General features: G+C 40.0%; 1 protein-coding gene across 1 annotated transcript; it reads right to left on the bottom strand.

Moving 5' to 3' along the window:
• Positions 1–1520: 1520 nt before the first annotated feature.
• On the bottom strand, positions 1521–17714 carry LOC131941946 (uncharacterized). Its single transcript, XM_059301580.1, has 10 exons — positions 17602–17714; positions 16621–16798; positions 13584–13746; positions 12274–12440; positions 10839–11030; positions 8374–8600; positions 7240–7339; positions 6614–6699; positions 5753–6028; positions 1521–1845 (listed from the first exon to the last, which is right to left on the bottom strand). The coding sequence occupies exons 2-10, from the start codon at positions 16778–16780 to the stop codon at positions 1831–1833; spliced, it is 1386 nt and encodes a 461-aa protein (XP_059157563.1). The 5' UTR covers positions 16781–16798; positions 17602–17714; the 3' UTR covers positions 1521–1830.
• Between the last annotated feature and the right edge of the window lie 530 nt (positions 17715–18244).

Raw genomic sequence — 18244 nt, forward strand, 5'->3', positions numbered from 1 at the left:
AAGTGAGTTAATGAGTAGTAGACATCTACGATCGTGAAATGCGTGTTTCTCACCCATGTTAATGTTTTCAGACAAAGTTGTTTATGTTATGAACTGGTTGTTTGCGCTTTATTTTTTGCAATCGTTTTATTATTATCTTGTCATTTATTTTGTATAGGATGTTAATAAAAAAAGTGAAATTTAAAAATAAATGGTTTTCACGTTTTCTTTACATTCCATTGTAAGTTTCTTGAGATTTAAAATAATTGTTTGCTTATAGTCTTAAAAAGAAAATATGATAGTATACTTTAACTTTCTTTTTTTTAAATTAAATTTACAATTGAAACATCTTTCTATTTTTCATTTATTTAATTGTTTAGTTTTTTACTTTCTCGTATATACGAAGTATAGAGAAAGTCTTGTAATCGTGCAAAAAAAAAAAATCGAGACTTTTACAAATCTCGACGTTTTACACCTCACTGATACGGAAAAACATAATTTTTGCAATCTTGTCCGTATGTCTGTGTGTCTGTGTGTGTGTGTGTCTATGTTGATGAAATTTCATATATAAGTATTATATCAAAATCGTAGATCCGTATCAACTTTTGAGCTTCCGATAACCGGAAGTGGAACTTTTTCTACTTTGATTTTTTCAAAAGCCTATAACGTGAGTACCATTTCAGATATATAAATGAAATTTCACAAGTAAGTAAAAGATCTAATTTTCTGTCTTCTTTAAAATTTTGAATAATTTTCGTTGACCGGAAGTAGAAATTTACGCTATTTCCGATTTCTCAAAAAAACGCATGTAAATTTATAAAGTACTAATAATATCGAGCACTATTATGCCCATTTTATTTGATGTCAACTTGGTGTGCAATTATTTTTTACGAGATTCTATTCTATTATAAAAAGTTTAAGTAATTAAAAATGGATTAAAATGTTGTCTATGTCCTGAGTTGCCATCCCCCGTAGTGTTATATTAGAATATTCGAGAAAGTTTAGGGGAGATCACTCCCGGTTTATTTAGATTAGTGTCTGAATAAAGTTTATTAACTTTAATTTTGTCGTGTGTCTTGCTTTGTATTGAAGCACACACTTCTGTTTTTTAAGGAAGTAATTATTTCAAGTGTTTTCGATTTTTGTTTAAAAGTTAATTTTTCATTTAAATTTTTTAGCCATTTTTTAACTTTATAAACGGCTAAAGTGTCCATGTTTTTTTTAAACTTTTTTTTTATATCTTTGATTTTTTTTTTTGGGTTACATTTTACATTTAACTTTATACTTAAATAAACACATGTTTTTTTTCGTACATTCAAGCTTAATGTGAAATATATTTTAAAAATATTTGGTAGCGACATAAAGTCTGACATCAGCGAACAATACAAAAAGCATCTACTCTGATTAAATATGTCTTAAAATTAAAATCAGAGGGGAATGTTATGTATCAATAACCTGAAGAAAACAACGGTATTGAATCAATTATTTCAAAAATACAATTATAATATATTTTATAAAACAACATAAACTGAACTCCACTTTTGATTATATTTTATTGCATTATATTGTAAAATGAAATATTTAATTTACATTCTTTGTTAAATAGAACATGTTAGTTTTTTTTAATTAAGTTAAAATTAAAGGAGACAGATGAAGGTACGATTAATTAAGAAGAAACGTTCGTAAGAACGAATCAAAGATCGCATGCAAATAAAAGCGGCAGCACACATTTTATTTTTTCCATCACCAATCCAGGCTCAGTGACTGAGAAAACTCGTGTCCCCTAGGACATCTCTTGTGTCCTGTAGGACACCTCTTGTGTCCTGTAGGACACCTCTCAGCTGGCGACATCTACGCTTGAGACGGCTGAAGTGATGAAGAAAAAAAAATGCAGACTTAGTTGTTGTTATAAGGATGGGAAGTGAAGTTTTCACATAGCAAGGGACGCTTAATTAGTGCATCTTCAAAAAAGCTAATTAAAACATTGAATTAATGTGTCTTAAAAAAATGTTTAAAAATGCACATAATGTTTTTTAAAAGTACTTAAATTCTAACCAGTTAAATGCTCTATTAAATCATACACAAGAGCAACATAAAATATAATAATAAATAGAAATAAATAAATATTATTTTTAATAAATAAATATTTAATGTGAATTGACATTGTTTTATAAAGTCTTGTTTGAAAACGACTTTTGTATTATCAATTAAAATATAATTTTTAAAAATTATAGTTTTATTGAAAATTAGTAATTGATATTACACATCAAAATGTTTTTTTCTTGTTTTGACAGACGTATTTAATTACAATTGAATTTAGTTGACTGTTAACAAAAAACATCAACTGATAATTTACTCAGTTAAAGTGGTATCCTCGGTGAAAATTTTCTTTTACATATGTTCATGGCGTATTCATGTTCAAATGGTAGTATTCTGGGCTTTTTACGTAAGCAACAAGCAACTTTATTCGTATAGAAATTCGTTGAAGAAAATATTTGTATAAGGGTCACACGATTAGAACAACCGTACCATTGTATTTTATCGAAGGTTAAAGATCAATGTTATTAGTTTTTGTGGTTGTTATATCCTTCATCACTGAAATCCCTGATACATCAGTGGAGGTTTTAGTTTGGTTGACTTCGTTGGTTCGTTTTGTAACAGGTTCAGCTGTGGACGTTCTAGAGAGTTCGAGCTCCGTTTCTTTTTTAAGCTCCGGTCCTGGACTTTTTGGGATCTCTGCTTTTGTACTTTTGGCGAGTTCAAGCTTCGATAGTTTGTGGCGTTGAACAACTGATGGAATTTTCGTGAGTTCCTCAGTTCTATCTTTAGCTGGCTCCACTGTTGGATGTTGGTCGAAGTTTTCCGACTTGGGAAGTTTGACCTGATCCAGCTTTTGATCATTTTGGGGAACTTCCTGGTCCTTTCCGCCACTGGATTGCGGGAAAATTTTGGTGAATTCCTTATCGTACCAGCTAATGACGTCGTCAATGCTAATGAGGTCGGAGGCGTTTTTTAACAGCTGACTTAAAACATCCTGGTTGCCTACAGCCTGGTGGGTCAGGTTGCCGAAGCTGGGTGTTTGACTCATGGTGTCTGCTATTAGGTCAATCAGTTTCAAAGCCCTCGTTTCGTTGTAGTCAGGTTTCTCTTCCTTTATGCTTTGGAGCTCTACTGTTTTATTGACAGCCCTGGTGTTATTGACGTCAGGTTTTTTAATGCCTTTCAGAATCTTTGCAATGTTGTAAGGCTCTGCTTCTACCGGGCTTGTTGGTTTTCGTTTAGATTGAGATTTCCTGATGGATTTCTGGTTTTCTGAAACTCGTGGACTGTGCCTGGATCGAATCCAAGAAGGGCTGTTGGTTATTTCATCGACATAAACGTCTTTGTTTCCGTCTTCATACGATGAAAGTTCAAGTCCCTCTTGGGATGATGGGTCCTCTGAAGTGACCTCCTCCGCTGTATGGTGATGGCTGTTAACGCCTTGACTGAAGCCTTCAACAGGAGAATCTTTGGTGCTTGGTTTAGGGTATTTGGACTCGTTAACATTATACCTCATGTGAGGATTTCCATGAGTAATCGTCTGGGACAAGGGTTCTTGCTCATGTTTGCTAGGACGGTATTGATCGTTGGTATCTTCATCATTCCTTATGACTCTAGTTGATGGCAATACACTGCTGACTGACAACGTTTTGGTATTTGTATTTTGCTGTGGTTGACCAATATTTTCACTCTCTAGCGTTTTAGTGATTTGAAGTTGTTCTGATTTATGTCTATAGCGTATGTCTGTCTCTACGGGCTTTTGTGCATCATTCCCACTGTCGCTCCTCTCAGATACTAATACGTTGCCTTGTGTTTGTCGGTCGTTATCGATTGTGCTTTTATTGTCGTACCAGTTGTTTTTCTTTTTGCCGTTTCGGGGCGTTCCCTTGATAAAGTGCGTAGCTACTTTTTTTTGTTGAGGTGCATTTTGTCTCGATGCGTCGTCTTTTTTCGTGGTTGGGTCTTTAGCAGACGATTTAATGAACTGGGGCATCCCGTCGTCTGCTGGCACCAGGACCTTGTGAGGCGAGTCTCCTAGAGATGGCTGGGCGGTACCTTCTGTAAGTCTTGGTCGGTCCAGTCCTTCGTGTCGAATATGACTGACAAAACTCTCCCCGTCATCTATCGTCTCCTCGTGATTATTGATGGCGCCGTACTCCAAATTTTGTTTAGGGGTATGTTGATTCGTCTTGTGCAAGACTTCTGAACCATCAATAAACCGGTCAGGGTTTGGTTGTTCTGATGCTCCACCTTGGAGTCTAGTCTCTGGAACTTTCCTAGCTGCGTCATTTCCATTTGAAACAATAATGTTATTTTTATTTGATTTGCCTCCTTGCTTTGGTTTTTTATTGCTATCTCGAGGAATTACACTGGGCGAAGCTTTGTTTTTAGTCGAATGATTTCGGTTTACTTTCTTTGGGAAACGTATATTTGGTTTCTTGACTTTGGGGGCTCTATCAGGTGTAACCACCGCTGCTGGCGGCACCAGACCAGCAGGTCTATCAAGGTGAGAAATACCTGCGGGCCGGTCATAAACATCAAGATTCGCTGGTTTGTCAGAAACATCAAGATTCGCTGGTTTGTCAGAAACATCAAGATTAGCTGGTTTGTCTGAAACATCCAAATCGGCAGGACTTTCGAAAATATCAATTTTTGCAGGACGATCCGATATTTCAATTTTTGAAGGCTGGTTAAGAATATCAAAATTAGCCGGGGCTTCAAAAATATCAACAATTAAACGTCTGTCTGAAACTCCAGTAGGTCTGCCGTAAACATCGACTCTTGAATCTTTTCCCGTGTTCACTTCTATGCCTCCCCTCTTTCTGGCCACATCATACGAAACCTCCCCCTCTGTTTGTGTACTTCCATCTTTACCAGACTCCAGTCTCCCTCTAGTGTCCCATGTTTTGCTGTTTGTTACTCTCATACCCTCAACCTTTGAACCAGCAAACTGACTCGGCCTTCTGTTGGTACTTGTCGTGTCTGGTCTATCGTTTCCTCTCCTTCCATTATTCGGCTCCAGAAAATTCTTGTGCTGATAAAATCCTCCAACCATCCGTACACTGTTCACGTCAACTGGCTCTTCAACAACAAAACTCTCTCTTTCGTTACTTATATCTACATCTTCATCTAATTCAACATTTTGAACTGGTTTCTTTCTTTCATCAACCTCATTAACGTAAATTTCATCATTTGTGTCATCATACTCCGTCACACGTGTTGCAGGTTTTTCTTGTGAGTTCTCTTGATTTGGGTTTCTTCTTCCATCGCTATTCCCACCGTTTTCATCAGTCTGTAGATCTACTATGCTGTCATCGTACCTTCTGTTATCGTTTATATCCGGCCGATGCAATGCAAACGATGATACCTGCTCTGTATTTTCATTGGAGCTTGAAAAAACTTTATCTAGCTCTAAGAAAATATTTTCCGTCTCTTCGGATTCTTGGCTCGATTGAGAACTACTTTCCTGCGACTGCTCAGGCTGGAGGCGTCCTGTTTTATCTTGACCACGCTTTTCATATCCATTTCTTTCATGGCCGTTCACTATATCAACAGATACAGGTCTTCCTGGAGTAAGTTCTTTCGATTTAGATTTGCCTTTTGAAGCTGACTTTCCATGAACATTTGAAACACTAGATTCTCCGTGTTCCGTTCTAGGTAGAGACGGCTGTCTAGAATTACTGAACAGGGTTTTAAAAGGTGAAAGGTTAGGGAAACTCGGACCCTCACTCACAGTTTTTGATTTCTCCTGAACCCGAGCGACGGGCCGAGCTTTTCTGGCACTCGGCTTGTCACCGACGACTTGGCTGTACTTGGAATTGCTCACGGCGCGTTTGATCTCGTTCCCGGCCCTCCCGCTCTCGGTGGCCTGTTCCTCGGTGGCTCTAGTGTCCGGGGCGCGGCTGACGGGCAGGACGCTGGGTGCGGCCTCGACTGGCATGGGGCCCTTCTTCTCCACGTCCGCGGGGTCGCTGTCGATGTATCTCCTGCAGTAGCGGGCTATCAGGACCTGATAAACAACGACAACACAATCGGTTAGATGGGTATATACATACAGGCACAATAAGATCACTTTTAGCCTTACCTAAGTTATTGAACATTAACCCGCGCAAGTTTTTATACGAATTTTATTGTATTTTATTTTTAAATTCAGTATAGCTATAGTCAAAACATTGAACCGCATTTATCGAGAAATCAAATGAAATGACTCTTTCTTTTTACCTTTCTTTCACTAAATTAGTTTTCCGTTTAAATTTAATAATTAGATACCAATTTAATTCCATAGCGTTAATTTAATTTTGCTTTCTTTAAAAACTGACAACCTACATACATTTCTAAAAAGTAAAAAATCAAAGCGCTCTCAATATTCACGAGCCTATCCTTTTATACTATGGGGGCAGCTATGTTAGGAAAGATACCATTTTAATGTTATGGGGACAGCTATGTTAACAAAGGTACCATTTTGATGTTATGGGGACAGCTATGTTAACAAAGATACCATTTTAATGTTAATTTTGTATGATTCTTCATAAAGATATACATCATTTGATTCGTTCAACAGACAAACCAATCTAAACTAAGGGAAATCACTCACGTTGTCAAGGTAGCCTTTGTACATGGATTGTCTCTCAAGAGGATCTGCACCAATAGTCAAAGGGCAGGGCGTCTTCTGTATGGGTCCTGTGGGGCAGAACGGGTTAACTCGTTTTAATATATATATATATATATATATATATATATATATATATATATATATATATATATATACAGAGGCGTAGCGAGGGGGGGGGGGAGGGGGGTGCGGACCGCACCGGGTGACACCATTTAGGGGAGTAACATCAAGGCAAAAATAGCAAAATATATAGAGAAAACTTTGAGGGGAGGGGTGCAAATCGAAAGTTTGAGGGGGAGGGGTGCAAATCGAAAGTTTGAGGGGGGGGGGGGGGGTTGCAAATAAAAAAATCATCACCGGGAAGGGTCGCTACGCCTATGGGGCGGGGGTGACACCATTAAGTGTCGCACCGGGTGACACCCGACCTCGCTACGCCACTGTATATATATATATATATATATATATATATATATATATATATATATATATATATATATATATATATATATATATATATATCATAGGCTATATAATATAAATGGAATGAATGTCCATTTGTGAATAAAGTGGATGACGTTGAGTGATGTGAGAATCTATAAATAGCTGACCTGTGAAATCTTGTGAAATGATGCACGGCTGGTCATCGACCCTGAGCAGCAGAGTCCCGTCCTCGTAGATGAGTGAGACGGTGTGCCAGCTGTATGCACCCTGGGGGGGGGGGAGAAAAATCGATGAGTCTCACACTGTGGTAGATCTCACATACCCTAAATGTAACTCTAATTCGCGTAAATTAGCTTGACTGGGTACCCGTTGGTTAAAATTGTTTATAGCTCACTAGTTGTGTACCAAAAGTCGTAAAGGGAGTTAAACACTATTACAACTCCACACTTAATGCTCAGCAAGTAGGTTTACACTCTTTCAATAAACTCCATTGTCAAGACCTCAACAAATTCACTAGACTCACCAGATGGTATCACCCGCTTCACAATAAAATCATCAGTCATTACCATTTTAGACTCACCAATTGGTATCACCCTCCCCACACAAAATCACCAATCACCACTGGAGACTCACCAATTTGTATCACCCTCCCCGCACAAAATCACCAGTCACTACGATTAGACTCACCAATCTGTATCACCCTCCCCACACAAAATAACCAGTCACCACGACTTGAGACTCACCAATTTGTATCACCCTCCCCACAAAAAGTCACCAGTCACCACGATTAGACTCACCAATTTGTATCACCCTCCCCACACTAAGTCACCAGTCACCACGATTAGACTCACCAATTTGTATCACCCTCCCCACACAAAGTCACCAGTCACCACGATTAGACTCACCAATTTGTATCACCCTCCCCACACAAAGTCACCAGTCACCACGATTAGACTCACCAATTTGTATCACCCTCCCCCCACACACAAAGTCACCAATCACCACTAGAGACTCACCAATTTGTATCACCCTCCCCCCACACAGAAAGTCACTAGTCACCACTAGAGACTCACCAATTTGTATCACCCTCCCCCCACACAGAAAGTCACTAGTCACCACTAGAGACTCACCAATTTGTATCACCCTCCCCCCACACAGAAAGTCACTAGTCACCACTAGAGACTCACCAATTTGTATCACCCTCCCCCCACACAGAAAGTCACTAGTCACCACTAGAGACTCACCAATTTGTATCACCCTCCCCCCACACAGAAAGCCACCAATCACCACTAGACACTCACCAAACGCTTGGTGCAGACGATTGCCTTCCTAGCGCTGGACGTCTCAAAAGCCAAGAGATACGACTGGTCAGCTGGCCGGTATCCGATGGCCAGCGATGGCGTGGTGTAGCCGGGGTTGGATACGTTACAGCCGTTGGAGATGAAGATTTGGTACTTGTCTCTGTTAGCGGGGTCGTTAGTCATCTTGAACCTGAACTCTACTCTCAGTGATGTGCCCAGCTCGTTTCCTGAAAGTGGTGTTGAGGTGTAGATATATAGAAGCAAAGGGGGGGGGGGGGGTTTCGGGGGTCGAGTGGGGGGTCGAATCGGTAAAGCTCATGGTTGTTATACCAAAAAGTTCTCGAGTTTGAACTCTCGGGCAGATGAGGGTGACCCGTCAAAAGAGCGCACGACAAAAGAGCGCCGACATAAGAGCGCAGACAAAAGAGCGCCGACATAATAGCGCCGACAAAAGAGCGCAGACAAAAGAGCGCCGACATAAGAGCGCAGTCAATTTAAAAAAAACACATGTTGTACGCTAAACGAATATGACATGGTTAACTCTTGTTTTAATTAAACAATCGGCGAGAGAACAACGTCTTTATTTATTTAATTTGGTTAATATGTTATGAATGCAGTTTGACAATATTTCTAATCCAATTAACATGGAGAAGATCGAATCACAGAAAGTGAAGGTTATTATATTGGTCGAAGGCTACAGAAATAGAAAGGACAAAGCAAATGCTGATGGAAGTACGACATGGAGATGCTGCAAGAAAGATGGCTGCCGAGGACGGATGAAAATGCTGAACGATGTTGTTCAGTCATCATCAGAACACAATAACGCAGCTGCCATACCCAAATCCGCAGAACGTTGCATAGATAACAATTCCTGAACCTCTTCAAACGACAACCAGAAGTTTCAAAGAACAAATATGTTCAGCTGAACCGAAGATAGCAGGGGATTGCTTCAACCTATGCTAATGATTCAATGCAGGATTACCTACGAGGTATAGCCCACAACTTAGCAATATAAATTCAACTATTAAGAAACGTTTTATTATTCTAACTTATTTTCATTTTGTTACATTTCATTTCAGTTTATATTCTCACTTTAGGCCTTACATTTAAAATCTTTGTATGTGTTATTAGATTGCGTTTTGAATAACTGGACTCTACGTTGGTTGTACCAGTTTTTTAGTTAAAGAAACTGAACAATTAGCTTTTTAATGAAGCAATAAAGAGTTAACACCAAACGATGCCTTCTGATCTGAGTTAATTTTCTTGTTTTTATTTATTAAATATGGTTTTTCGATTTTTAGTTTGCGCTCTTATGTCGGCGCTCTTTTGTCGGGAAATTGATGCGCTCTTATGTCGGCGCTCTTATGTCGGCGCTCTTATGTCGGCGCTCTTTTGTCGTGCGCTCTTTTGACGGGGTGCCGAGGCTCAACAGCTAGGGACAGCAACTCTTCTAGGAGAGACAACTCCAAAATCAAACAACTGCTGTCTTGTAGTTTGTTCTTGGTTGGACAAAGGGAGAAAATCCAAGGAAGAAAAGCAGGCTGAAATCAGAGTCAATGGACTATATGGCGCATAACCAGTTGACACGTAATACTTAATTGTGTTGGAGGTAATTAATTCCACCACTAGAATTAAGAACGAAGAAGAAAAAAAATGAAACAATATCAGAGAGGGAAGTTGTGAACTGTGGATGTGTGGCGTTCATTCCACTACCCAACATCTTAATCCAATACCAGCTAAACTGTTCTACACATCTTATAATCCAACTGGTATTCCAAGACAGGGTTCATCTATACAACGATTAAATATTTTTGTATAGCTTTTTAACAAATCGTAGGAAGATGTTTTGGTGGAGACCTTCTAATTTTTCTCCTCTCCTCCCCCCCCCCCTACCACTAGGAGGCAAATAACCCATGGATAAGTGAGCATATGCTAGAGTATGTACTCGCTAGAGTGTAGGGTGCAGTTACTTGTAGTTAACAACAGAACTACAGAAGCTGACGATAGTTTTGCCTGCGAAATACCATGAGTTTAAGGCTAGAGTATGTCTACTTGCGCGCAGAGTTTCTTCCAGGCATCTCTCTGGGGGGGGGGGGGGGTCAAAGACCCCCCCCCCCCCAAAAAAAATGTCCGCCCCCCCCCCCCCCCCCTCCGAACGAAATTAAATTTATATAATTTATATAGAAAATATATACTTTTAACAGTGTTCTTTCCCCCCCCCCCCTCCGAAGAAAGTCTACCGCCCCCGGAAAATTTCAAGTGCCCCCCACCTCCCGGAGAAAAAAGTCTGGAAGAAACACTGCGAGATTGCTTAGTGCAGTTATTAGATACAAGCTGTATAGAGCTTTACCTGTGAAATACCTAATGTTTAAGGCTAGAATATGTACTTGCATGTTTGCATGCTGTTATTTGGCTATTAACTGATAAATTTACATCAGAATTGCGAATGCTGTAGAGAGCGTTACCTGCGAAATACCAAATGTTTAGGGCCGTTTCACTAAAGAACGCCGCCTTTGTTCCGTCGACAGCTTCCTTGGGGTCAAGGTCGAATGTGGGCACCACCGGCCCACGGCCAACCTCGACGAAAGAATTTTTCGCCGAGTCTTTGAGCCCGTCCTCGAAGGTTATGTTGAGCATGATGTCGCAGGGGGTGATACCTGGAGATACAGAAGTTAGTCATGTGACTAGATTAATGTTGAGCATGATATCACAGAGGGTGATGCCTGGACATACAGAAGTCATGTGACTAGATTAATGTCGAGCATGATATCACAGAGGGTGATGCCTGGAGATACAGAAGTTAGTCATGTGACTAGATTAATGTTGAGCATGATGTCACAGAGGGTGATGGCTGGAGATACAGAAGTCATGTGACTAGATATACATCACGTGACGTTGTGCTAATAATAGGCGCAGTTTGAACAGAAGCAGGGGTGGGGATGGGGGCCGGATGTGTTGCTGGACACTGGCTGCTGGTTGTAGGTACTGGAGTCTCCTCTGTTCTAAAAGGGAGAAGTCTTCAGTCTGAGAAAGTAAAGATGACTACGCTATTTCTTCAACAGGTAGTGTCTGGTGAGTAAGAGGTTTTTGACATGAGATTCGTCAACGAGTGAATTGAAAACAAAGAACAGTGGAAGGTTGTTTTACGGCAGATAACTTTTTAAGCATAATGAAATACGATTGTAGGTTTTGTGTTTTAAAAAAAAATGCAGGAAGGTCAACTTTACTGGAAGAAAGAGAAAATTGTAATTCTGTTACAGTCGATTTAGGGTAGTACTGTAGAGCTAAGCTAAGAAAATAAATACTGTTACCGTTCGTTTGCAGGTTACATTAGTATAGGCTAGAATAGTCTAGAACTTAGTGGAGAGTGTGTGTGAGTTAACCCCGGGGTGTTTATGTTTTGTTATCCTAAGGTCGAATACGGGTATAAAAGCGAAGTTAACGATTGTTTTGGGCTTTTGGTAGTGACTAGCATAGAGGAAGTTACGTTGGTTTGTAAAAAAAGGTGTTCTGAGTAAACTACTTGAACTGCGTAGCCTTTGTTAGGTTGAATGAAAGCAGGTCGCAAGACACACTTTACGTTAAAATAAGGACACACTTTAACATATTTTACAGAATCAAATGAGGTAGGATGTGAGTGGTATGATTGACCCAGTGACCTACCTTGGCCAGTGATCATCTCCTTGCTGCGACTCCTGGTCCCACACTAGACCAGCCACGGCCAGAGAACTAGGCTAGACATGAGGGGTAAGACTAACCCAGTGACCTACCTTGACCAGTGATCATCTCCTTGCTGCGAGGTCCCCATACACACTGGCAAGACTCCTGGTCCCACACTAGACCAGCCACGGCCAGAGAACTAGGCTAGACATGAGGGGTAAGACTAACCCAGTGACCTACCTTGGCCAGTGATCATCTCCTTGCTGCGAGGTCCCCATACACATTGGCACGACTCCTGGTCCCACACTAGACCAGCCACAGCCAGAGAACAGTCTCGAACGATCCAGTTCCCGTTGACAAACTGCTCGTATTTCCCGCTGGGCTCCGTGCTTGTCGCGCGGTGCTCCCTGGGGGAGAGGTGGGATACAGGTGTGTAAAGGGAAGGTGGGATACAGGTGTTTAAAGGGGAGGTGAGCAAAAGGTGTGTAAAGGGAAGGTGAGAATCAGTTGTAAGAAGAAGGGAAGGGGTGGGGTGGGATACAGGTGTGACAAGGGAAGGTGGGAAACAGATGTGTAAAGGGGAGGTGAGAATCAGTTGTAAGAAGAAGGGAAGGGGTGGGGTGGGATACAGGTGTGACAAGGGAAGGTGGGATACAGGTGTGTAAAGAGAAGGTGGGATACAGGTGTGTAAAGGGAAGGTGGGAAACAGATGTGTAAAGGGGAGGTGAGAATCAGTTGTAAGAAGAAGGGAAGGGGTGGGGTGGGATACAGGTGTGACAAGGGAAGGTGGGGTACAGGTGTGTAAAGGGAAGGTGAGAATCAGTTGTAAGAAGAAAGGAAGGGGGGGTGGGAAACAGGTGTGTAAAGGGAAGGTGGGGTACAAGTGTGTAAAGGGAAGGTGAGAATCAGTTGTAAGAAGAAGGGAAGGGGGGTGGGAAACAGGTGTGTAAAGGGAAGGTGAGAAGCAGACGTGACTTGCAGAGAGAGGTGAGAATGGGGTGTGAAGAGAAGCGGAAGTGAGACACAGGTGTTAACTTGTATGTACATAACTCAATACCTCTGTAAATATATGGTTAATTTTAAAACACATCGCAAGTTTATGAGCTCGTATTCCAACGCTAGAGTTTATGTCAACTTCGGTTGTTTTTATCCATATGTAACCTACCAAGATGATATAATTCTTAAAGACTACTCATAAAAATATAACTAAGTTATGATGGGAGTTTCTGTTTCCAAGCTTCTCCAGATTTCAAAAAATTACCTTGAAATATCAAGTGTGTTTTATAAGTCTTTCTTACAAAAGAGGAATCAAATGTAAATTTTGTTTGACATGGAAAAGTTTTAAAACTTATGCCTCCCCTGAAGTTGAAAGAATAGTAAAAAAAAACTTAATTAAAGATAAACTCTTAAACGTAAGACAAGCACATCTTGTGTTTAAAGAGTGACGACAACATATTTTTAAGATAGATGTGGTCCCTGGGTCTAAAAAGGAGACAACGAATTTAAAAGTTGTTTGAAAACTATTCAGAACGTCCTTGTGAAATGTGTACCTGCACTCAATATTCGGTCGCCGTCCGTTGGGGTACTCACACCTGCAGAGGGACTGGTTCCATCGCAGACCTTCCTGGCAGAGCTGGGTCCACCAGTCGTTGTTGTGGAACACCTGGAAGGCGCTGGGGTTGTCGGACTTGGGTCTGTGTGTGCCCGTACAATCTGGGGACCAAGTGCGTGTAGTGGTTGATGTGTGTAAGGGGAAATAATTCATTGGTCGGTAGTTGCAAGACACAATAGAATCAAATCTGTGCGAAAGTTTAAGGACATACACTATAACATCGATTCGGCTATCGGTTTAGGTAGAGTTTCTGAGACCCAGAAGAAAATCGCATTAATGCACGCCATAAAATTACAAATAAATTTGTTTTAGAGCCTTGCTAATCATCTAATAGCCAAAGTTACTGCGATACCCGGTGTGTGTATATATATATATATATATATATATATATATATATATATATATATATATATATATATATATATATTAAACTAAAAAAATGTTAACAAATTGACGACAAGTTTAAAATAAAACCAGAGAAAACCTTAAAAACAAGTTAATAAAAAGTCTAGTGACAATTTAAGCGCAATTTCCTTAATTAATTTTTTTTTAAATGTGAAAAAATGATTAGGCCTAGCGAAACAAAACCTTGTAATTGTAACTCCCTATCACTCTCATATAAATTATAAATAAATTAATAGGGTACAAAAATAACGTTTGAATTAATAAGTTAAAAAAAAGACAACTAGATTAACCTATATCAACGGAAATAGTTTTATTTTAACGAGTAGGCCTACAAGATGCTCAGTTTAAAATATCATCCTAGGCCTATACGATGCTCAGTTTGAATAATTTTAAAAAAAATTTTGTGACCGAACGAAAGGATATTTTTGAAAACTTTCTTCGGCAATATTGTTCTAAATTATGACAGGAATCGATTGGTAAATGTTTGAAGTCGCTAAGTGGTCTGGTTGCTGAGATATGGAGCAAAAACTGCATTTGTTCGAGGTTTTTTGGCTTTTCCGGGAAATCCAGGAAGGAATTCCGGGAATTGTTTTGGCCCATAATCATCCTTGGAACTTGCTTAACATATTTGCTTTTGGAACTAGTCCTTGATATTGCTGCGTTGAGGAGGAGATACGACTTAAAGCTGCGGACACACATCCATCCATTCATTCATACATCCATTCATCCATCCAGAAATGACGAGTTAATAATCGCAATTGTCCGTATGGAAATTGCGCTAAAAACTATTGAAGCGACAGAACACCCACCATACAACAACAAAGTTGAAGCGACAGAACACCCACCATACAACAACACTATTGAAGCTACAGAACACCCACCATACAACAACAAAGTTGAAGCGACAGAACACCCACCATACAACAACACTATTGAAGCGACAGAACACCCACCATACAACAACACTATTGAAGCGACAGAACACCCACCATACAACAACACTATTGACGCTACAGAACACCCACCATACAACAACACTATTGAAGCGACAGAACACCCACCATACAACAACACTATTGAAGCGACAGAAGACCCACCATACAACAACACTATTCAAGCTACAGAACACCCACCATACAACAACACTGTTGACGCTACAGAACACCCACCATACAACAACACTATTGAAGCTACAGAACACCCACCATACAACAACACTATTGAAGCTACAGAACACCCACCATACAACAACACTATTGAAGCGACAGAACACCCACCATACAACAACACTATTGAAGCGACAGAACACCCACCATACAACAACACTATTGAAGCTACAGAACACCCACCATACAACAACACTATTGAAGCGACAGAACACCCACCATACAACACTATTGAAGCTACAGAACAACCACCATACAACAACACTATTGAAGCTACAGAACACCCACCATACAACAACACTATTGAAGCTACAGAACACCCACCATACAACAAAACTATTAAAGCTACAGAACACCCACCATACAACAACACTATTGAAGCGACAGAACACCCACCATACAACAACACTATTGAAGCGACAGAACACCCACCATACAACAACACTATTGAAGCGACAGAACACCCACCATACAACAACACTATTGAAGCTACAGAACACCCACCATACAACAACACTGTTGACGCTACAGAACACCCACCATACAACAACACTATTGAAGCTACAGAACACCCACCATACAACAACACTATTGACGCTACAGAACACCCACCATACAACAACACTATTGAAGCTACAGAACACCCACCATACAACAACACTGTTGACGCTACAGAACACCCACCATACAACAACACTATTGAAGCTACAGAACACCCACCATACAACAACACTATTGACGCTACAGAACACCCACCATACAACAACACTATTGAAGCTACAGAACACCCACCATACAACAACACTATTGAAGCGACAGAACACCCACCATACAACAACACTATTGAAGCTACAGAACACCCACCATACAACAACACTATTGAAGCGACAGAACACCCACCATACAACAACACTATTGAAGCTACAGAACACCCACCATACAACAACACTATTGAAGCGACAAAACACCCACCATACAACAACACTATTGAAGCGACAGAACACCCACCATACAACAACACTGTTGACGCTACAGAACACCCACCATACAACAACACTATTGAAGCGACAGAACACCCACCATACAACAACACTATTGAAGCGACAGAACACCCACCATACAACAACACTATTGAAGCTACAGAACACTCACCATACAACAACACTATTGAAGCTACAGAACACCCACCATACAACAACACTATTGAAGCGACAGAACACCCACCATACAACAACACTATTGAAGCTACAGAACACCCACCATACAACAACACTATTGAAGCTACAGAACACCCACCATACAACAACACTATTGAAGCTACAGAACACCCACCATACAACAACACTATTGAAGCGACAGAACACCCACCATACAACAACACTATTGAAGCTACAGAACACCCACCATACAACAACACCGTTGACGTAGCCGGCGGGGCGCCCAACTCCTCCACGTTGATAGGGTCGTTGTTAAATATATTCGACCTTGACCTTTCTTGAGCCGACGATCGCGAGGTCACGATGACCAAAACGGCCATCAACAGTTTGCTGGAGCGTGTCGTCATCCTCAGCTCACCCTTGATCTAAAATAGTACAGGAATTCAGAGTGCTGCACGATAATCTAGCTTGATTATAAGATATTATATCTAAGTGTACGGGGGCAACTCACACTTTATCAATATTAGTATAAAGTGTTTTAATGTGAAAAAGGAGAGACACGAGAGAAAGAGAGAGAGAGAGAGAGAGAGAGAGAAAGAGAGAGAGAGAGAGGGAGAGAGAGAGAGATTGAGAGAGAGAGAGAAAGAGAGAGAGCGTTAGGGGATAGCAAATCCCAGCAATACTTTAAAAAATGTCTCAAACATTTCAGCAGTGTCTCTATCTACAAATCTTTATTTCTCCCCCCCCCCCCCAACCACTAACAAAATTAGTTTTCGAGACATTATCCATATTTAAAAAAAACAAAATAAATAATCCTTGATTAATTTAGTATCAACTCAGGAAGTCAATTGTATCGATTGCTTTTAGAACTGTATCTATGTTAATTCAATTTACATTTTAAAAATTAATTTATAGATTACTTTAAAAAAAAAAGAAATAGAATACTTATTTAAGTCGTTGCCGTTTTAACAAACCGTACAATAAGAATATCGAAATTTTCTTCATTAATCGCTAGTTAAACTATTGTTTCGTGTATAAGAAATTATACTAACTTTATTATTTTAAAAAAAAGGTCAGCTATTTCATTAATGTAAAACGAAAATGATACTTAATTAATTTATCATTGTAAAAGAAAATTATACTAACTTAATTATTGTAAAACAATGATACTTCATTAATGTAAATGAAAACGATACTAACTTCATTAATGTAAAAAATATATACTTACATCATGAATCGCCCAGTTAACTATGGTTAATGAAACAAAACTCTCATATCCGCTCTTTTATAAATGGCGGTGAAAAACGCGACACTACAAATTAAATCAGACGGTCGTTGCCGTGATCCGGCTTTTTATGGCCGAGAGCCGGCCACATTTTCGTCCAGCCCATGTGGTCAAGATGTCACAAGCCTCATCTATTTGACCGAATTAACCGCTCCCCCCGGGTCTGTTTGTCGAGGCAAACACTAACCCTACGCAGAAAATTCAAAGACCAAACAGACGAAATAGTTGAGTCCAGTGGTTAATCCTATCTTCACTGCTGGTCCGGTCTGCGTAGGTTAACCCCCGGATTAACATGAGATTAACGTGGAGATTATCTTCAGTTTTATGTTGTTAAGTGGACTCAAACATCGTCAATAGCTATACTGTCGGGTTTATGCATTAGGTGAGGCATAACATGGACGTATAAATATCACTTAGATGTGTGAACATTTCAAACAAACTCCTTTTTCAGCGTAATGTAGCCGAAATACAAGAAAGCGCAGATTGGGATTGAATAACCTCTGTGAGCCAAACAAGCTGTTTTGGGGAGTAACGTCAAAAACTGAGGCGCAGATTTTGTCGTTAGGCATCGGTAACATCACAAATG

This window comes from Physella acuta, unplaced genomic scaffold (assembly GCF_028476545.2).
Source record: "Physella acuta isolate Inbredline_101_S28 unplaced genomic scaffold, ASM2847654v3 ptg000378l, whole genome shotgun sequence".
Taxonomy (NCBI): domain Eukaryota; kingdom Metazoa; phylum Mollusca; class Gastropoda; family Physidae; genus Physella; species Physella acuta.